The 21,176-nt window shown below is 41.1% G+C and overlaps 1 protein-coding gene and 1 long non-coding RNA gene across 2 annotated transcripts; one reads left to right on the top strand and one right to left on the bottom strand.

The window, feature by feature from the left end:
- The first annotated feature begins 1,578 nt into the window (after positions 1–1,578).
- On the top strand, positions 1,579–20,108 carry LOC137092383 (cytochrome P450 2K1-like). The gene is made up of 9 exons (XM_067456644.1): positions 1,579–1,860; positions 1,938–2,100; positions 4,460–4,609; positions 4,700–4,860; positions 4,948–5,127; positions 6,497–6,638; positions 6,727–6,911; positions 6,991–7,132; positions 19,382–20,108. The coding sequence occupies exons 1-9, from the start codon at positions 1,657–1,659 to the stop codon at positions 19,567–19,569; spliced, it is 1,515 nt and encodes a 504-aa protein (XP_067312745.1). The 5' UTR covers positions 1,579–1,656; the 3' UTR covers positions 19,570–20,108.
- LOC137092413 (uncharacterized) lies at positions 10,652–17,317 on the bottom strand. Its single transcript, XR_010908280.1, has 2 exons — positions 17,203–17,317; positions 10,652–11,039 (listed from the first exon to the last, which is right to left on the bottom strand). It is a non-coding gene; the product is annotated as an uncharacterized lncRNA (long non-coding RNA).
- Positions 20,109–21,176: the final 1,068 nt, after the last annotated feature.

The raw sequence follows: 21,176 nt of genomic DNA, 5'->3' as shown, positions 1-21,176 counted from the left end.
ATTTTGAGTTTCTATTTATTGAACAAATTTCCTTCATTGTATCAACTCAAATTTTTAAGTTCAATAAACGCAACATTTTAAGGCAACCAGGTTACTTATTTTTTAAGTTAAACCAACAAAAATCAACATTTTTTTTACAGTATATATATATATATATATATATATATATATATATATATATATATATATATATATATATATATATATATATATATATATAACATACAAATGTATAAAATGTATAAAAAAATGAAAATGTATAAATATTTAAAAAAGTGTATAAATGTTTTATAATGTTACATATTTTATTTCTGTTTTATTCTGAAAAAGTCCTATATATATATATATATATATATATATATATATATATATATATATATATATATATATATATATATATATATATATATATATATATATATATATATATATATATAACCCAGCAGTTGGGTTGTTTTGAGCAAATATTTAACCCAACCGCAGGATTAAAACAACCCAATCGTTGGGTTAGTCCATATTTGGCCCAACATTGGGTTAGACTAGAGGGTTGTGGTATGATCGGTGGATGTTGTACAGCAGGAATTGGGCAGAAACCGAAACTGTCTTGATTGCATCACAAAAAAATAAACTCTCAATTAAACTGCAATATGCTGGTGATAGTGGAGGGAACGTCACTTTATCAATTTTATTACACATTTTCTATTAAAATTGTATGTAATATATATATATATATATATATATATATATATATATATATATATATATATATATATATATACATATATACATATATATATATATATATATATATATATATATATATATATACATATATATATATATATATTACATACAATTTTAATAGAAAATGTGTAATAAAATTGATAAAGTGACGTTCCCTCCACTATCACCAGCATATTGCAGTTTAATTGAGAGTTTATTTTTTTGTGATGCAATCAAGACAGTTTCGGTTTCTGCCCAATTCCTGCTGTACAACATCCACCGATCATACCACAACCCTCTAGTCTAGTCCCTAATAAAGTTCATGTATTTTCCAGTTAAATATTTACAGAATTACATTCATAAAGCGGCACATCTTAAAGCTGTAACTGATTGATTGTCATCGAGGAGAACATGTTAACTTACTCAAGGCTAACTTATTTGTGCACTTGAATGAGTTTTTGTAAAGATTGTGATACATAAAAGATAACTAATAGATCTCGGTGCACAATAGTGTTTTAAACTTGAATGTATACATGTTAAGTATTGGAATATATATTGTGCTGGTCTGAAGTTTGATAAAGATTGCTGTATCTCTGTGTGTCAGTCCAGACCTGCTTTGCTGTGCATTGAGACAATATAAAAATATTTAGTGCATATATAAACCAAAATTGAATCATGTAACTGCAATAATGTTAGAGCAAAGATTGTGTTAAAATAGATCACATTTTTATTACTTAAATAATGTTCCGGTCTTGTTTTAAGAGGCTGAAGAAGGTTAATAATTCACCACAAAGTGTGTCACATACTTGCTCATGCAACCATAACAAACCTGTATTTAGATTTGAACAATTTGTTTATGATGACACGAGCTCCCTCCCTTACATAGTGGCTATAAATTGCGAGTGCATCAGTTCAGACGCTTAGAGAGAGAAAATGGCTGTATTCGAGTCACTTCTGCAGTTTCTCAGCACAGGTACAGTACTGGGTGCTTTACTGATGTTTCTGGTTTTGTATTTGCTTTCCTCTGGAAGCAGATCTCAGAAAGAGGGGAAAGAGCCACCGGGACCCAAACCTCTGCCGCTGCTGGGGAACCTGCTGACCCTTGACCTCACAAGACCCTTTGACACCTTTTGTGAGGTGAGGACTTGATATATTTCAAATGTTAGATGACTAACATTTAAAGATTTGTTTGTAAATGTCGTTCTGTCTTCCAGCTGTCCAAAACCTACGGAAGCATATTCCAAGTGTTTTTGGGTCCCCAAAAAACTGTGGTCTTAGTTGGGTACAAAACGGTCAAAGAAGCTCTTGTGAACCATGCAGAAGAGTTCGGCGACAGAAATATTGGGCCTGGTTTCGGAATAGCAAAAACAGGACATGGTAGGACTCTGTTTTTTCCCCCGACTCAGATAAATGTATTCCAGACAGCAACATAGTGTCGGCCACATCAGGTACATTAGGATTCAAACGTGTACCAGATGTGGCCTGGATCTGGGCCAAAACTATGTTGCTGTCTGGGGCAGAAACTTAATATACAGAACAAACTGTAAATGCTAGACATGTTGAAAAACAAACATGTTGCTTAATAGAAGATCATGGGGAAAAAATGGGTTTCATTAAATTTGGTACAAATATGAGCTCATTATAAACATGAGTGGTTGTGAACCACTTACTTTAACCATGAAAAACAGAATAATTGGATTTCTAGCAAAAAAAATGTTTTTTTTGAAGTAACATATGATTAACGATACACTGCAAAATCTAATTAAATTTTATAAAAAAGAATGCAAACCAATTTCCTTAACAATCAAAACAAAAAACAAGTAAAGTGAAATAGGAATAGTATGTTTATGGACACATTTGCATTGCTTATGACCATTGAAACAGTCACAGTCTGTGAAAAAGGGTCCATTAAGCAATTGCTTTATTTTAATATTTTTGTTTTATTTGCCAGTTTTATTTGCTTGTCAGTAGTAGCACAACGAAACAAGCAAATACAATTTTTATTGTTACAATTAACTAAACAATTGTTACCATTGTTGTGTTTTGCATGCTGAATGTTGAAGTCTGTGTGTGACTCAAGCATGGTCAACTGTAAGATATTGAATGTTTCAGTTATACTGACAATTCAACATTCAAAGATTTTTTTTTGAAAATGAGTAAATGCAATTAGAGAAAGATAGCTGCTGATTGTGTCTAATAGTTCTAACTGAAATTATTGTTTAAATTAACATTTTAAAAACAACTTTTTTATTTTAATTTAAGAAATTGACAGATGATGCACACATTTAAGATTAGAAAACATTGCTCTTATAATGGTAAAAATGCCACTGGACATTAATTTAAAAGGACAAATTTCGTCCTGTAATAGGAAAGTTATAATTGGAATGTGTTTGATGGATCAGAATGTGCTCCAAAATTTTTGACTGTGCTCCTCAAGAAAAAAGTTAGCGTAGAGCCCTGTACACACAATGTAGTAGATTATGGCCAGGGACAAAACGAGCCAGCGCAGTTGTCTCTCTATAGTGTTATAGTTTGCTGGCTTTTCCTCTTCCTCTTCCTCTTCCTCTTCCTCTTCCTCTTCCTCTTCCTCTTCCCACACGTAAATTCTGACCAATCGACAAGCAGTTTAGGATGTGGATGTTATCACGTGCCTGCGTTTTGGTTCGTTTCAACTGGTTCGGACCAAAGCAATCAGTGTGGTGTGAAAAGGAACCAAAAAAAGCTGAAAAATGCAACAATGTATAATTGTTTGCCCTTGTTTCGGACCAATTGAAACCGAACTAGAGTTGTGAAAGCACCCTAAAATATTAAAGGTGCCCTAGAATGAGTTGAAACAATATGTTAAAGCTACACTGTGTAACTTTTTTAGTTTATTCTTAGCTAAAAAACACATGTTCTTTCAAAAATATGAAATATATATACAAAAAATGTATATTTACTTCTTTCAAGTAATAAAGTATTCTCGTAAGTTTATAATATGCCATTGAAAATACATACGGGTGAGGGGTTCGAATGTCAGTCGCAATGTTGCCCCTCCATCTTGAAAGTATATTAGCCAAAGAGGGACATACTCATAAATTCAAGCTTCGCCTTTCGCGTTTTAACACTCAATGGCACCGTGTCGAATGTGAAGAGGGGTATTGCCATGTTAATCTTGGACTAAATTGGCCACCGTAGGAGTTAAAACTAAATTGGAATTGAGAGGAACAGAAACTGGATGTTCATATTTCACTGCTAGATGGGGGAAAACATCACACAATGTAGCTTTAAATTGTTCTCTGATATCTACATAGAGGGTATGTGGCTAATTTAAGGGCAAAAATTGTCCAGATACATTTTTACAGGTCAAGTGTCGTTTGTTTATCTGCAGTCCCGATGATTCGGCTCCGTCAGTTCTGCCTGACAATGAACATGTTTGGACAGATGCAAATGTTGGGGGCGTGCATATAAATGATCCCCAACGCTTGCGTCACGGTTGGCGTTATGTTGAGAAGCACATTTTTTCCGTGGTGTTTTTGATTTACGTGATTTACATAAGAAGTAGGAGGCAATGGTGTTTGAGACTCATGCATAGTCAGTGATGAAATGACTTATTAAACTTACATATAATGCATATAAGCTAACTGGCACTGTGTAAGTCCCAAATATCTAGGGTTAATATATGTCTAACTGAGTAAGTGTAAATGTCTAACTCTGCTTGTTTTTTTGCTGAGTCTGATGGTTTTGTGTTGATCAGGAATCCTCTTTTCCAATGGAGAAAACTGGAAAGAGATGCGACGCTTTGCTCTCAGCAACCTGCGGGACTTCGGAATGGGCAAGAAAGGAAGTGAAGAAAAAATCATAGAGGAAATTCATTACCTGAAAGGAGAGTTTGATAAGTTTGAAGGTACAAGCTGAAGACACACATTTATGGAAATTTGCAATCATGCTCTTACTTTAAAGGATCCGTTGAGAGACGTTTGTTTGCTCTTCACAGGGAAACCCTTCGACACAACCCAGCCGGTGAACTACGCTGTTTCAAACATCATCTCATCGATTGTGTACGGCAGCAGGTTTGAATACGCAGACCCAGAATTCACAAAAATGGTCGACAGGGCAAACGAAAATGTTCGAGTTAGTGGATCGGCTTCTATGATGGTATGGAAGCATGTTTTACTGTATATTTTTTGGTGACTTACATTGTTTAAAAATCATTAATACATTCATTTTGTCTCTGACTTGTAGCTTTATAAAATATTTCCGTGGTTGGGTCTGTTCTTCAACAACAAAAGGATTATTGTAAGAAATATGTTGCAAAATAGAGCACAAGTTACGAAGTTGATCGCTGGGCTGCGGGAGACTCTGAATCCACAAGACTGTAGAGGATTTGTCGACTCCTTTCTCATGCGTAAACAGAGCGACGAGGTATGGAAATCACCTTCTTGCATAGAAATATGGGAGAAAGTAAAAAGTATTTACAATAGTATATGTATATATATATATGATGATTGGGTCAGAGCATCTCTGCAGCTCTTGTGGGATGTTCCTGGTCTGCAGTGGTCAGTTTCTATCAAAAGCCAAGGAAGGTGCAGTGGTGAACCGGAGACAGGGTCATTGATGACCAAGCCTTATTGATGTGCGTGGGGAGCGAAGGCTGGCCCGTGTGATCCCCATCAAACAGATGAGCTACTGTAGCTGAAATTGCTCAAGAAGTTAATGCTGGTTTTGCAAGAAAGGTGTCAGAATACACAGTTCATCACAGTTTGTTGCGAATAGGGCTGCATCGCCGCAGACCAGCCAGGGTGCCCATGCTGACCCCTGTCCACTGCTGAAAGCGCCAACAGTGGGCATGTGAGCATAATAACTGGACTACGGAGCAATGGAAGAAGGTGGCCTGGTCTGATGAATCACATTTTATTTTACATCTTGTGGATGGCCGGGTGTGTGTGCATTGCTTACCTGGGGAACACATGGCACCAGGATGCAATATGGGAAAAAGGCAAGCCAGGCAGTGTGATGCTTTGGGCAATGTTCTGCTGGGAAATCTTGGGTTCTGCCATTCATGTAGATGTTACTTTGACAGGTACCACCTAAGCATTGTTGCAGACCATGTACACCCTTTCATGGAAATGGTATTCCCTGGTGGCTTTGGCCTCTTTCTGCAGGATAATGTTCCCTGCCACAATACAAAAATGATTCAGGAATGGTTTAAGGAGTTTGAGGTTTTGAATTGGCCTCCAAATTCCCAAGATCTTAATCCAATTGAGCATCTGTGGGATGTGCTGAACAAACAAGTCCGATCCAAGGAGGCCCCACCTTGCAACTTACAGGATTTCAAGTATCGGCTACTAACATCTTGGTGCAGATACCACAGCACACCTTCAGGGGTCTAGTAAAGCCCTTGCTTCGACAGGTCAGAGCTGTTTTGGCAGCAAAAAGGGGACCAACACAATATTAGGTCATAATGTTATGCCTGATCAGTATACAGAGTAATCCACGATTTGTAGAGAGCGGTCAGAATAACAATTTTCACCTGATATTTTGAGTTTAAGAAACATGATTTTTAAAAATTCTATTAGTAAAATGTATTGACCTTTTCAATCCTTGTCGCATCATATGCCAATAGTAAGAGTCAAGAAATGGAAACAAAAACACCCTTCTGTCCCCCCCCCAAAAGTTTGCATGTACTTTTGGATATTGTTTCTTAAACTACAACTACATGCACTTTTTATGTTTCATTTTTCTAGTTATTACAAGTTTAGTTGAACATTTTGAATGTACTTTTGCTTGTCAGCAATCTTGCAAGAAAGACTCATACTTCCACGATGAGAATCTAATGATGACTGTGAACAATCTGTTTGTCGCTGGAACTGACACGACAGGAACGACTCTGCGCTGGGGTTTGATGTTCATGGCAAAATACCCTCATATACAGGGTAAAAACACAGTAATGCCAATAGTTTTCCCTCTGTGGTGAATCCAGTGGTGTCCTTAGGAACAAATATATTTTGCATTTGTGCGCAGATCGAGTTCATGAGGAGATTGACCGAGTGATCGGTGGACGTCAGCCAGTGGTGGAAGATAGAAAGAAATTACCGTACACAGACGCTGTGATTCATGAAACTCAGAGACTAGGTGACATAGTGCCCATGAATCTCCCTCATAAGACCAGCTGTGATGTTTACTTCAATGGATACTTCATTCAGAAGGTCAGTCAGAAGAATAAATATGTAGGCCTAGAAACAATACCATGTGCATCTTGAACATCGTCTTTTCTGCATTCTCTAGGGTACCACTGTGGTTCCTCTGTTGACGTCTGTATTGAAGGACGGAAGTGAATGGGAGAAACCAAACAGCTTTTACCCAGAACACTTCCTAGATGAGAAGGGCCAGTTTATCAAGAGAGATGCTTTCATGCCGTTTTCTGCAGGTATGGTGAAATTTGAACTCAATTAGGTGCGTTTTCCATGGAACACTGTAATCGGTTTAAAAGTCCAATCCGAATGAAAATGCTCCATATAAACACCTCAATCGGAATAAAAATGCCCAAACCGAATTAAATTGTAATCGGTTTGAGAGGGGTGGGATAAACCTTTTCATGAACCGATCAAACTGAAAATTTAACCATGTAAACAACCTGACCCGATTACTTTTCAGTGTGCGTCCTTATATGACGTGATACACAGCGTGCGCCTTTACCACTGACCGCCCGCCGCTCTTACGCGCAGGCTATAATGTTGAGAGGAAAGGTCATTTTTCTGAGGGGTAAACTTTTTATTTCGTAAGAAGTTATGAAGATAATGTTGTCATAATGACACAGACATAGCCTGGCTACATCCTCTCATCTTGACAGTGTTTGTGAAGGCACTTTTTACTTCAACAACGCCTGACAGAAGAATTTTTTCTGAGATATTTTCACTTTACAATATATAAATAACTTTTATAAAACTGTATAAGTCCTGGTGGTCGTTAAGAGTTGCTATGGCATCTGTGAACACATTCAGCTTCTGGAAAGGACAGAGCTCGACATTTCTGATTGTCTGCCGCAAATCTTTCAATCGGAATTATTTTAATCAGAATGACAAAACAGTGTGCATGTAAACGTGGCTAGTGTTTTAAAGAAATTAGATTTGGAATTTCTCTCTCTCTCAGTTGCACGTGTGTGAGCATCTGTTGAGTAAGTGAGTGTGGAAAGTGTGTGGACTTTATTTGTGGCTGCTGCATCTAAAAAAGTTTTCTAGTTTCTATTATTTGTCTCTTTTACAGGTGCTATACGTTTAAGAAATACTAAGTGTTTTGTTGCCAGTTTTCTATAATTGACTTTTGGTGTGGGGGCATTAGATTTCCTCACACGACGTCATGCTATGAAAATAAGCTTGAATGGAAGTGTAGAGGAATGTAGTTTAGCCGTAGAAGAGGTGGTTGGCTGTGAAAATGTTTTTTCAAGAATGAACAACGCATTTGTTTTGTTTTTTGAAAACCGTTGAGTTGGCAGACATTTCAACAATGCAGTTTTTGCCACAACTGATAGCATGAAGTGCCTTAGTTGTGGCGAAATAGGACATCTCGTGAGGGTTTGTCCGAAAAATTATGCTAAATCAAAGAAGAAAGTTCAATTGGTTATGGTGGAGAAAATTGGTGAGGAAAAGGAGGCTGTACAAAATGACAGTGAGGTGCATACAACCGTTTATACATAGACGGGCAGTGGACATTTGCCTAGTCCAAGTAATGAGTGATTGCAGTCGCAATCGCAACTCGCAATACATTTACAATAAAACATGAAAAACATAGGCAACAAACATATTTACAGACAACATGGTGGGCAGTTAGAGTAGAGATGAAACAGATTATTGGTAGTGAGTTAACATTTTCATGACTGATAATACTGATTAAACAAATGTACATCTTAATTCATGTAACGTTGTTATTGTCCTGAGAGGCAGGGGGAGAGAGTTCCATAATTTAGGGGCTGTAACAAAGAAAGACCTGCTACCCATAGATGATAAATGAAATCTCTGCTCGCAGAGGAGGTCACAGCCAGAAAATTCGAAGGGGAATATAAGGAGAAATTAAATCAGAGAGATAGGCAGGAGCAAGACCATTGAGTGACTTAAAACTAAGCAGAAGAATTTTGTAAGTGATATGGGATAACACGGGTAGCCAGTGCAGTTTGAACAGAATTGGAGGGATATGGGCAGTTTTTTAGTTTAAGTTAGTAGTCTTGCGGCAGAGTTTTGGATATATTGCAAACGTGAAATAGAGTGAGCTGGTAGTCTGGAACAAAGAACATTACAGTAGTCGAGGCGAGATGTAATGAACGCGTGGATTAGTGCTTCAGGGTCTTTTGGGCCGACATAGGGACGGAGTTTGGCTATGCGGCACAGATGAAAAAAGGACGTTTTACAAAGTTGACTAATGTAAGCGTCGAATGCCAGTGCAGGATCAAGAATGATACCCAAATTTAGTGGCAGACAGAATTATTGAAGTAGCTTCAAGGTCAAGTCTGGGAATGTTATTGACATTCTTTGTTAGTGATGGACGACCAACGATTAATATTTCAGCTAAGTCAGATTCAGACTGAGAAAATTGGAGTTGAGCCAGGTCTTTAATTCATTAACACATGATGATAGTGATGTGGTCTGGTAAATAGAATCCGGTCGGCAAGCAGTATATATCTGGATATCGTCGGTGTAGCAGTGGTATTGAAAACCATGGCGGCGAATAATTTGTCAGAAAAATACTTTTTCCCGAGTCACCAGCGAGTAAGAGGTCGTTGATAACCCTTGCTAATGCAGTTTCAGTACTGTGGTTTTGGCGAAAACCAGACTGAAATAAATCAAAAACTGTTGTTGAGAGATAGATGTGACTGTAATTGAGTGGCGACAACCTTTTCCATGTTTTTTGAGACATGCGGTAAATTGGAGATTGGGCAGTAGTTAGCGTAGTTAGTTGGGTCCAGGTTTGTTTTTTTAAGAATAGGAGTAACTGCAGCCAGCTTTAGTGAGACTGGAACAGAGGCAGAGAGAAGAGACATGTTTACAAGATGTGAGATAGGTCCAGAAATGGCATTTTGTGTTTAATCATTTCTTTGATGAAACACAAAATGAGTCTTCGGAACAATCTTATAGTGTTGATCTCTTTTTGAGAGTAACAAAGAATGCAAGAAATGTGCGTATTACAGAGTACTTTCCTGATTTGGAGCAATTTGTAGAGAAAGCAAAGAGTTTTAAGAGCAAAGGTCAATTTTCTGAGTGAGGTGTACAGAATATTACTAAAGTAAATTTTCAGTTAGGGATTAACATTGGCAATGACAAGTTGTAAAACTACACTATTCAGATGAGTTTTGTGTGTGTTTGATTTCATATTGCTTCTCTTAATTTAAATGGGGCACGAGAAGAGAAGGTTTAATTTATTAAGTTAAAAAAGGCAAATAGATATTCTATTTGCACTAAACTCATTGTGATTTTTCTAATTAAGCAGAATGGGCAAGAAAATTTGATGGGTTAAACTTTTTTTCATAAGTAATCTCTAAGTGGTGGTGTTGCTATTTTATTCTCCAAGAACACCATTGTAAAGGTATATTTTAAATAAGTAGAAAAAACTAAATTGAAAAGAATTTGATGCAGATTTTACTTAGATTTTTTTCAATGTTTGTGAAGTCAAAATGATTTACATTTTTTTATTGATTTCTTCTATTATAATGCAACAAATCATTTAATGTTATTTGAGCAAAGATGGTGTATAAAAGATGTTTTTTGTGAATGTGGCATGAGCCGGAGAGAACTGTACAGCTTGACACACACAAGCTCAAGTTTAACTACTTATAGAAAATGCGACTACGCCACCTGGGAGGGTTTCACCCAGGAAATAGAATTAAACCCCACAATTTGTTATTAGGTCACACAGGTTCGACTCTCTTATAAAGAAATGTGGGCAGGAAACGTGGGCATCATATAAAAATACAAAAGTTTTATTCACAAATTGAATTCAAGATAAACAAATCACTTAAAATCAGCTCTGATATGTGCCATTCATAACAGCACTCTTTCTGGTGACTACAACAAATTAACACAAACGGACAAGAAAGAAAAGAAACGTTAAACAAAACCCAGTTACACAATTTCCAAATAAACAAAACAAAACAAAATAGAATATAATTAATTACAGGGCTGGGGTTACCCACCGGAGTGATTGCTACACTAGTAATCCAAAAATCACACTTCCACACCACCGTGAACTCAGATCACACACTCGTATACTTCAGAAGTGTCACACGTCAAACGTTGTAGCAGCACCACCACCACCACCAAGATCATTCACCCGTGGGACCCCAGCTCCTGAAAAAAAATAATAAACAAAATAAGTCTCAGAAACAAATGAATAAAAGACAAAGTCACAATTCCACCATAAACGATGGTCTGACTGTTGACCACAGTACCGTACAGGTGACAACATAGAAATCTTGAAAAGGAAAAAAACAAAAACTCATTAAAAGTTTGGGGGACAGGTCTCAGAAAGGAGCACCCACGTTGTCCTTGGGCCAGCTCCAACAACAGCACGATCCTCCACCCCAAAAGTAACCCCAAAAAAAGATGATATGATTTAAAACTAAATCACAGAAACCAGAGGCAGCAGCAGAAGTCCCCCTAAATAGTTGTAATCCGATGTCGTTAGTACGGCACGCAAAAAAAGGAAAAACCAGGCAGTAATAAACAGCCAGGACGAAAGGGAGAATCCTATAACAAATATAAACACAAACAAACAGGATTATTATAAAATCGCGCATCACATGCCCAAATTCCCCACCCGGTAAACCCAACAAAACTTACCCAACACGGATAGATGAGTTTTACAATCAGTTCACCACTCAGGATACACAGCCTTCAAATAACCCGCCGGTAAACTGAAGTACAGGGACTGCACATTACTCAAACCACCCGCCCCTCAGTGAAGCTAGACATCGTTTACTTTAAAACTTCCTCCTACCTGAAGGGAGGGCAGAAATCGCATCCAAAACAGCATCCGACGGAGAGACACAATTGAGGAAAAGACAGGCTGGTGTACAACAAGCAAACGATTAGTACAATGGAAAATAAGTTAGCAAAATGCTACGTGCTAACAGCACATACCTAGAACCGCTGAAGCAAACCGACAACAAGGGGAGGATACGGACGTGATGCATCCCAGGCTCAAGCCAATCAGCCTTTAAATAGTACATACTCGCTACTGATTGGTGAACATAAGTGTCAATCACCACCCTTACCTCATTCATACGGTCACAATCCACCCCCAGCTTCTGCATCGTCGCCCCGACGGTGAACCAAACCAAAACCTACTCCACTAGACACTACACTAGACACCATACCTACCCCCACTGATCGTGGGAGGTCATGTACATTAGCATGCTGCCCAGCAGTACTTCTTCCAGTCCTCCTAACCACACTCTCACCCCTCAGAATAGAGTGTGAAGGCGGGTCCATTACTGGCTGCACATTCACCTCTACCTCCGGAATTTTTTTTGATCCCTGGACTTCAGAGGCCTGAGGTTCAGACTGAACTATAGCCCAAGGTGCTTGCCTACTATTAACCTGCGGTGTTTCTGGCACCAGGACAAACAAATCTCCCTCATCTAACTCTTCTCCCCGAGGCCGCACAGGTTCCACTAAGGAAAAATCTTGCACTATGGGGGAGGAGTTCATACCAATCTGGGGTTCCAACAAAGATCGATGCACATGCTTTAGCTTACCCAAGTCTGTGGTGGGAGCAATTGTATACACCACACCTCCTTCCTTAGGTTCCTTCAAAACCTGGTACACCACTGAGCTCCACAGGTCGTGGATTTTATGTCGACCTCTCACGCCATAATCGCGGAGATATACCAACTGACCCTCCTTCAGTGGTGATTCTCGTACCTTCAGATCGTGCCTGGCCTTTCGGCGGTCAGCAGCGGCCCCCAAACGCTCACGAGCACCCTGAAAAGCCACCTGTAAACGATCCTGATGCTCCAGGACCCACCGATGAACACTACCTGCCAACGGCTCTTCCACTCTACCGAGCAGGAAGTCGACTGGAAGTCTAGGCTCCTGCCCAAACATCAAAAAATATGGGCATTCCCCTGTAGCTTGGTGAGGGGTAGTGTTGTAGGCGAACAGTACCTGGGGAAGACAAGATGGCCAATCCCCCTTCTTTGACACCGGCAAGGTGCGCAAGAGATTGTGCAACGTTCTATTGAACCGTTCGCACTGGCCGTTTCCAGCCGGATGGTATGGAGTAGTGCGTGACTTTTGCACTCCATATAAGCAACACAGCTGCTGAATGAGAGCTGACTCAAAGTTACGGCCTTGGTCCGAATGGATACGGCCCGGCACCCCAAATTTACAAAACCATTCAACAACCAGAACCTGTGCCACAGTCTCAGCACGTTGGTTTCTAGTGGGTACAGCCAAGGTGTATTTGGTGAAAATATCGGTCATGACCAACACAGTCTCAACACCGGAACTTGAGGGTTCCAACACGGTAAAATCCAAGGCCAGAATCTCATTTGGCCGTGCAGCCAGCAGGTGTCCCATGAAACTAACAGGGGCAGGCTGGACACCCTTGGCACACTGGCACCTCTCACACTCATGGCACCACCGGGCAATGTCTGAGGACATCCCTGGCCAATAACACCGTTGCCACACCAGCTGAGAGGTGCGCTCCACCCCCTGGTGCCCGTGCTGTTGGTGTAATTGCGTCAGCACCTCTACCTTCATGGCCGCCGGCAATAGTACTTGGAGGATCTCCTCTCCACCATCCGGGCGAAACACCCGACGATGAAGCACCCCCTCCTTCTCCACCAGGCGATCCCACTGTCAAAACAAAACCACAGCATACCTAGAAAGTTCCTTACGCTCCTCAGAGCTGGGAGGTGATTTCCGCCTCCAGAACACCAGTAGCTCTGCGATAACTGGATCGGCCTGCTGCTGAGCAGACATATCACTGGCGGAATAACCAGGAAATGATACGATCTGGTTTACCTGAGTCACTAATCTGCCTTGGTCGACTTGTCGCAACGCAACAGGAACAGTGACGCCTGGGCACAAATCCTGAACCCCCACCACAGGTGGATTCTGGCGTGACAAGGCATCAGCATTGCGGTTGCTTTTACCTGATCTATACTTAAGCTCAAAGTCAAAGGCCGCCAACTGGGCAGCCCAACGCTGTTCCATGGCACCCAACTTAGCTGAGGTCAGGTAGCTAAGAGGGTTATTATCTGTGTAGACTACACACTTGTGTCCCAGCAGGTACTCCCGGAACTTCTCGGTCATGGCCCACTTGAGCGCAAGAAACTCCAGCTTCATAGAACTGTAAGTTGAGGTATTGCGCTCAGTGGGCCTAAGACCTCGGCTACCATAAGCTATGGGACGCACCTTACCTTGCTGCTCTTGTGAGAGGACTGCCCCTAACCCCCCATAGCTGGCATCAACCTCCAAAATAAAAGGAAGCGAAAAGTCAGCATAGGCGAGTACGGGGGCTGTGGTAAGTCTATCCTTTAACTCCTCAAAGCCACTCTGACACTCAGCAGACCATGCCTCAGCAAACTCACGAGAACCAGACTTTGACCGCTTTGGGGTTGCCAGCTCCGCCACCAACCTGTGGAGGGGGGCAGCCAGCCTCGCAAACCCCACCACAAAGCGGCGGTAGTAGCTAGCAAACCCCAGAAATGACCGCAAACCTGCAACACCAGTGGGCTGAGGCCACTGAGAAACTGCCTCAATCTTGCCTGGGTCTGTGGAGACCCCTTCTGCTGAGATCACGTGGCCCAAGTACTGCACTTCACGTTTGAAGAAGGCACACTTGGACAACTTGGCCTTCAAACCTTCCCTGAGTAACCGGCTTAAGACTACCTCCATTCGAGCTAGGTGTTGGTCAACTGAAGAGGAGAAAACAACAATGTCATCAAGGTATAAGAGGAGAGACTGGCACTGTTGGTCCCCAAACAACCGTTCCATTAATCTTTGGAAGGTGCTGGGGGCGTTACAAAGCCCAAACGGCATCCTGTTCCATTCAAAGAGCCCAAATGGAGTACAGAAAGCTGTCTTGGGTCTATCTACCTCACTAACAGGAACCTGGTTGTACCCACTGGCAAGGTCCATGGTAGAAAACCAACGTGCCCCTGCCAGGGAGTCCAACGTCTCCTCGATACGGGGTAGAGGAAAAGCGTCTTTCCTGGTCTTAGAATTTAAATGACGGTAGTCTACACACATGCGCAGACTACCGTCCTTTTTTTTGACCAAAACGATGGGTGAAGCGTAAGGGCTACAACTTTCTCTAATTACCTGGGCCTCAAGCAGTTGGTTAATGTGTGCCTTCACTACCTCGTACTCGGAAGGAGGAATACGCCTATACCGCTGGCGCACAGGGACCTCATCTAACAAGGGGATAGTATGGGAAATAAGATTAGTACATCCCAAATCCCCATCGTGTATGGAAAACACAGATGAATACTTGTCCAGTAGCGCCCTCACCTTACCTTGTTCTTCCACTGACAACACAGATAAGTCAAGTGCCCTGATCTGCTCCTGTACAGATGGAGAAGCCTGCACAACTTGTGTACTCACTCTAGCTGAAACCTCCTGAACTTCAGTGACCTCTGGGGGTAAGCTAACCACATGAACATGGTTGACAGTGCCTACGACCGTGCTAGCATACATAACTACATCTAACATACCTATATTAACCACAGGGACCAGAATCTGGTGGCTCAAACAATACTGTACCACTTGAATACTGTGCAGAACACGTTACGGCAACCAATTTCATGGTGCCCCCTGGGATGCGACACGCCCGGCGTCCACGCACTTTGACTCGACCCCCCTGATCTGAAGCCGACTGAACATCAACGTAGTGGCAATGCTGTAAGGCCTGGAAAACAGAAATAGGGGCCTGTGATACAACAGGCAAATCAAAGAGATTCGTGCCATGCTGGCCAAAGAGCTCCCGGTAGCAGCGGCTCAGGATGTTCATTCCCACTACCCCAGGAACCTGAGCACACAAACCACCGGGAGGATCTCTGACCACCAGTACTCCACACCCTAAAATCACTTGCCCACACATCTGCACATCCAGCTCTAAATAGCCGATATAAGGAATTGAAAGGCCATTCGCAGCCCGAAGTTGTAACCAATGGCACGACCTAAGCTGTTCCTGACCCCACGACCCGAAATGTGCCAAGAAGCAACTCTCTATAATGGTGGACACCATAGAACCGGTGTCCACCAGGCAAGGTACCATAACCCCACCCATACACACGTCGAGTTGCGGACACGTCGACATTAGACGAGACATAAAATCGGCATTATTTAGAACACCCAAGCCTGTCTTTTCCCCGACCAAGCTGTGGCCCTTCAGCTCAGCGGGAACTAGTTTTCCGACGGCTGCCTGGACTGTGACTGCCCACCCCTCACAACTGCTGAGTCTGCACGTGCTGGTGGAAAACGAGAAGGTCTCCGTTCCTCATCACAATCCCTGGCGAAGTGACCAGGCTGCTGGCACCTTCTACAAATTATTTGATTAGGCCGGGATAAGTGTGAACGCTGTGGATTTTGAATTTGAGCCACACTTTGAGTTAATTGATTTAATTGTTGTTGCTGTTTTTTTAGCATTTCACGCAACTCACTTAATTCAGAAGTTGCTGGGATACTACTTCCCCCTGTATGCTGATGTCCCTGTACCCCATACTGAATACCATAAGCGGAAGGAACTGATTGGCTTCGACCGCGTGCCCCCCCAAGCGTTCCCTCGCGTTCCCAGCGCAGCGCTTCACTGCGAACGTCCAACAACATAGCAGTGGGTTGGCGGCGGACAAACTGTTTCAATTCACGTCGAAGTGCACCATCACTCACATATTCAACAAATTGATCTCTTAATAAAATATCCGTATTAGGCATACCATGGGGTGATTGACATTTCACTTTATCCATAAGATTCAACAGAGCCAGGGAGAACTCCAACAAGGTCTCTCCATTCTGTTGTTTTCTGGAAAAGAATGACTCTTGAAGAGCTACATACGAACTTGTGCAACCATACAATTCGCGCAATGCCTGAATAATTTTGTCTGGATCCTCCCTCTCGTCCCTTGGCCGATATCGAATTTCCTCCCTGGCCTCTCCCTCCAAATGATCAACCAAAAAAAATGCTTGATCAACTGAAGAGAGATGGTGAAGCCGCATGCAGGCCTGAGCCTCCTCCACCCATTCCTCGATCATAATACCAGACCTACCGTTAAATTTTGGGCACTTCCGATCACGAGGAACAAAAACAAAACGATTTGTTGCTGATGTACCAGTACTAGTAAGTGAGGGGTCTACAACGCCAGACATAGGAACATTAGATGGACCAGGTTGTGCAATTGGCACTTGCTCCTGTTGCAGTCTTTCATTATCTGCCCTTAATTGGGCCACCAATTCTCTCAACTCGCGCAATTCATCGTCCATAATTGCAAACCACGCAATCACTTACCACTACCGATGGAAATACGAAACTCAGGATTTACTCTTCACACCCACCAAATAAAAGGACTGCTGCTGCCCAGCCTCTGCAAAAGAAAATAGAATACAAAATATCCAAAACAAATACAAAAGCAATACCCACGTCTTCTGCACAACAAAATAGAGACCCTGCCGACTGCGCCAGAATGTGGCATGAGCCGGAGAGAACTGTACAGCTTGACACACACAAGCTCAAGTTTAACTACTTATAGAAAATGCGACTACGCCACCTGGGAGGGTTTCACCCAGGAAATAGAATTAAACCCCACAATTTGTTATTAGGTCACACAGGTTCGACTCTCTTATAAAGAAATGTGGGCAGGAAACGTGGGCATCATATAAAAATACAAAAGTTTTATTCACAAATTGAATTCAAGATAAACAAATCACTTAAAATCAGCTCTGATATGTGCCAGTCATAACAGCACTCTTTCTGGTGACTACAACAAATTAACACAAACGGACAAGAAAGAAAAGAAACGTTAAACAAAACCCAGTTACACAATTTCCAAATAAACAAAACAAAACAAAATAGAATATAATTAATTACAGGGCTGGGGTTACCCACCGGAGTGATTGCTACACTAGTAATCCAAAAATCACACTTCCACACCACCGTGAACTCAGATCACACACTCGTATACTTCAGAAGTGTCACACGTCAAACGTTGTAGCAGCACCACCACCACCACAAAGATCATTCACCCGTGGGACCCCAGCTCCTGAAAAAAAATCATAAACAAAATAAGTCTCACAAACAAATGAATAAAAGACAAAGTCACAATTCCACCATAAACGATGGTCAACAGGTCTCAGAAAGGAGCACCCACGTTGACCTTGGGCCAGCTCCAACAACAGCACGATCCTCCACCCCAAAAGTAACCCAAAAAAAAGATGATATGATTTAAAACTAAATCACAGAAACCAGAGGCAGCAGCAAAAGTCCCCCTAAATAGTTGTAATCCGATGTCGTTAGTACGGCACGCAAAAAAAGGAAAAACCAGGCAGTAATAAACAGCCAGGACGAAAGGGAGAATCCTATAACAAATATAAACACAAACAAACAGGATTATTATAAAATCGCGCATCACATGCCCAAATTCCCCACCCGGTAAACCCAACAAAACTTACCCAACACGGATAGATGAGTTTTACAATCAGTTCACCACTCAGGATACACAGCCTTCAAATAACCCGCCGGTAAACTGAAGTACAGGGACTGCACATTACTCAAACCACCCGCCCCTCAGTGAAGCTAGACATCGTTTACTTTAAAACTTCCTCCTACCTGAAGGGAGGGCAGAAATCGCATCCAAAACAGCATCCGACGGAGAGACACAATTGAGGAAAAGACAGGCTGGTGTACAACAAGCAAACGATTAGTACAATGGAAAATAAGTTGGCAAAATGCTACGTGCTAACAGCACATACCTAGAACCGCTGAAGCAAACCGACAACAAGGGGAGGATACGGACGTGATGCATCCCAGGCTCAAGCCAATCAGCCTTTAAATAGTACATACTCGCTACTGATTGGTGGACATAAGTGTCAATCACCACCCTTACCTCATTCATACGGTCACATAAAGTTATTGCATTTTTTAAAAAACATTTTTAATAGTTATGGTGAGTTCAACTCAGTTGTAGTATGTTCTCTTAAGCAAAATTAAGTGAAGATATTAAACGTAATTTCAGGAGGAGTACGCCAATCTAATTTTCCAATTAATACCAAGGTATAAAACCAGCAGCTTACCTCTTCCCTTTTTTAGTTCCTCCTCCCCTGCGCCTCCTTTTTTACAATTTTTGTACACCACACTGGTGGTGGTTGAGGAGAGATCCCTCACATGAGTGTAAAGCGCTTTGGGTATACAGTAGTACATATGAAAGCACTAAATAAATGCCTAATTTATTCATTCTTTCATTCATTCAATTTTGCCTGTATATCCTCTCCGAGCCCCTCTATAGCAGACAGCAAGCCAAATCTGTTTACCACTTTCACTAAGATTATATGGGCACACAAACTCGTGAATTGTAATAAATCTCTCTCTCTCTCTCTCTCTCTCTCATTCTCTCTCTCTTTCTCTCTCTCTCTCTCTCTCTCTCTCTCTCTCTCTCTCTCTCTCTCTCTCTCTCTCTCTCTCTCTCTCTCAGGCCGAAGGGTTTGCCTTGGAGAAAGTTTGGCCAGGATGGAGCTCTTCCTGTTCTTCACTTCCCTCATTCAGAGCTACCGCTTCACAACTCCACCTGGAGTATCTGTAAAGGATTTGGATCTCAAAGGAATAGTTGGAATCACATTGAATCCATCCCCACACAAGCTGTGTGCAATCAGACGCTCCTGATACTGGACAATCAAAATAGAAACAACATATTTTACCTAATTGTAAATAAGAACATGCATGATTTACTGATTTAATTCACAAAATGTACACTGTAAAACACTCGTATACTGCAAGTATATATACTAAACAAAAATGAGTTAATTCCACTCAAATATTACTAAAAGTTACGTAGACACAATGACTGAAAAAAGCACTCAAGCTGAATGAGTTAAAGAAAATGTCTAGTTCCCAGCATGGCATTTGGATAAAAATTGTACAATTAAGTGATGTATTTGTTGTTTCTATTTACTTCAGTGATTCTGCTTGTTAACAGCAGGTGTCCATCACTAGTGCCCAATCTAAAATTGAATTAATTAAGGTAACTGGTTCATTTAAAGTTTGTAATTTCAGTGGTTTTATTTAATATTGTGAAGTTTCAGCTATGTAACATTTTTAAATGCAGTATAAAGTTAAATTGTATATAAAGAAATATCCTTATCTTAGTGGACTTGATTATAAAATATATATAAAATATATTATTAAAATAAATTGTGAATCCAGGTAATCAGTGTCCTGAAACGAACTGAGTTAGCTTAACTTGTTTTTACAGTGTATGCAAATAACTCCACAAACGAAAATCAGTTCTTGCATAAAACATCTTGAGCTGCAGGTGCATCGTTAGTAATTATTTTAATACAAAACATCTGTAGTAAAAAAATATATATTAAAAAAGTTATGTTGTTTCACACAAAAAGCAGATTGCTTGAGAGTAACAAGATTACATGAGAGGCACAACTTCATTAGATAAGATGTTTTGTTTTGTTTAATACAATATGCAATTGAAATAATCAACATGTTTTCTAAAAAAATAATCTTTTTGGTCAATATAATTTTTCTTCTCATGTATACTCTCCTTTATGCAGAAAAATGGTTACCTTTCGAAATGGAACTTTGATGTTGCTTTTAGGGGTTTATGCTATGACTTGGTGTCTGAAGCACACATGTAAACAAAAGGCAATATTCATTGGCAGACCAGGAATCCTTGTGCGACCAGGAGGTAAATAAGGGCACCTGGGATCCTTCCATTCTCCCCTGATCTCCATGAGCGGATTCATCAGTATTAGTGGTCGAACTTCGCTGATGTCAAGGGACTGACGAGACGTTTGCGAATTATCTCACATCCTGGTGGCCATTGACAATGAGAGCTCCCACCCTGCCCTCAAGACCACTTAAGACGACCTTTTGTCTTAATGGCAGGGCATATACATCAGCGGGTCAGGCTTATCAGGCTGATCTGCTGAAAGACCTCGATCAGGGGGAGGGCCTACCCCATGATGCGATGGCTAAGCTCCACTTCACCACGGATCTCGCTCTCCGGGTCACTAAACAAACATCGGTCGCCGGCGATGGCAGCTATGGTGTCCATGGAGAGGCATATTTGGCTGAACCTGGTGGACATCGGGGAGAGAGAGAAAAAATATATGTAGGAGTTTATGGTCCCTGTAGAGGGTTTTTAGTGATCATGGGATTGTTTTTGATGCACAATTGGTGGCTGACTAAATACTCTTTTGCCCCACTGTAGGTTACATGCGTAACCTGAGACATTTTGTGTAGTACATGTTGAGAAG

Source organism: Pseudorasbora parva, chromosome 2 (assembly GCF_024679245.1).
Source record: "Pseudorasbora parva isolate DD20220531a chromosome 2, ASM2467924v1, whole genome shotgun sequence".
In the NCBI taxonomy this organism is placed as follows: Eukaryota; Metazoa; Chordata; class Actinopteri; order Cypriniformes; family Gobionidae; genus Pseudorasbora; species Pseudorasbora parva.
Note: the sequence above shows the minus strand (reverse complement) of the source record. Positions and strands in the feature narration are given on the sequence as shown.

Bases quoted from the DNA above. Each gene is read 5' to 3' on its own strand.
- LOC137092383 (XM_067456644.1), top strand. From the start codon at position 1,657: ATGGCTGTATTCGAGTCACTTCTGCAGTTTCTCAGCACAGGTACAGTA. The intron at 1,861-1,937 runs GTGAGGACTTGA...TCTGTCTTCCAG, and splicing joins CCTTTGACACCTTTTGTGAG to CTGTCCAAAACCTACGGAAG. The intron at 4,610-4,699 runs GTACAAGCTGAA...TGCTCTTCACAG, and splicing joins AGAGTTTGATAAGTTTGAAG to GGAAACCCTTCGACACAACC.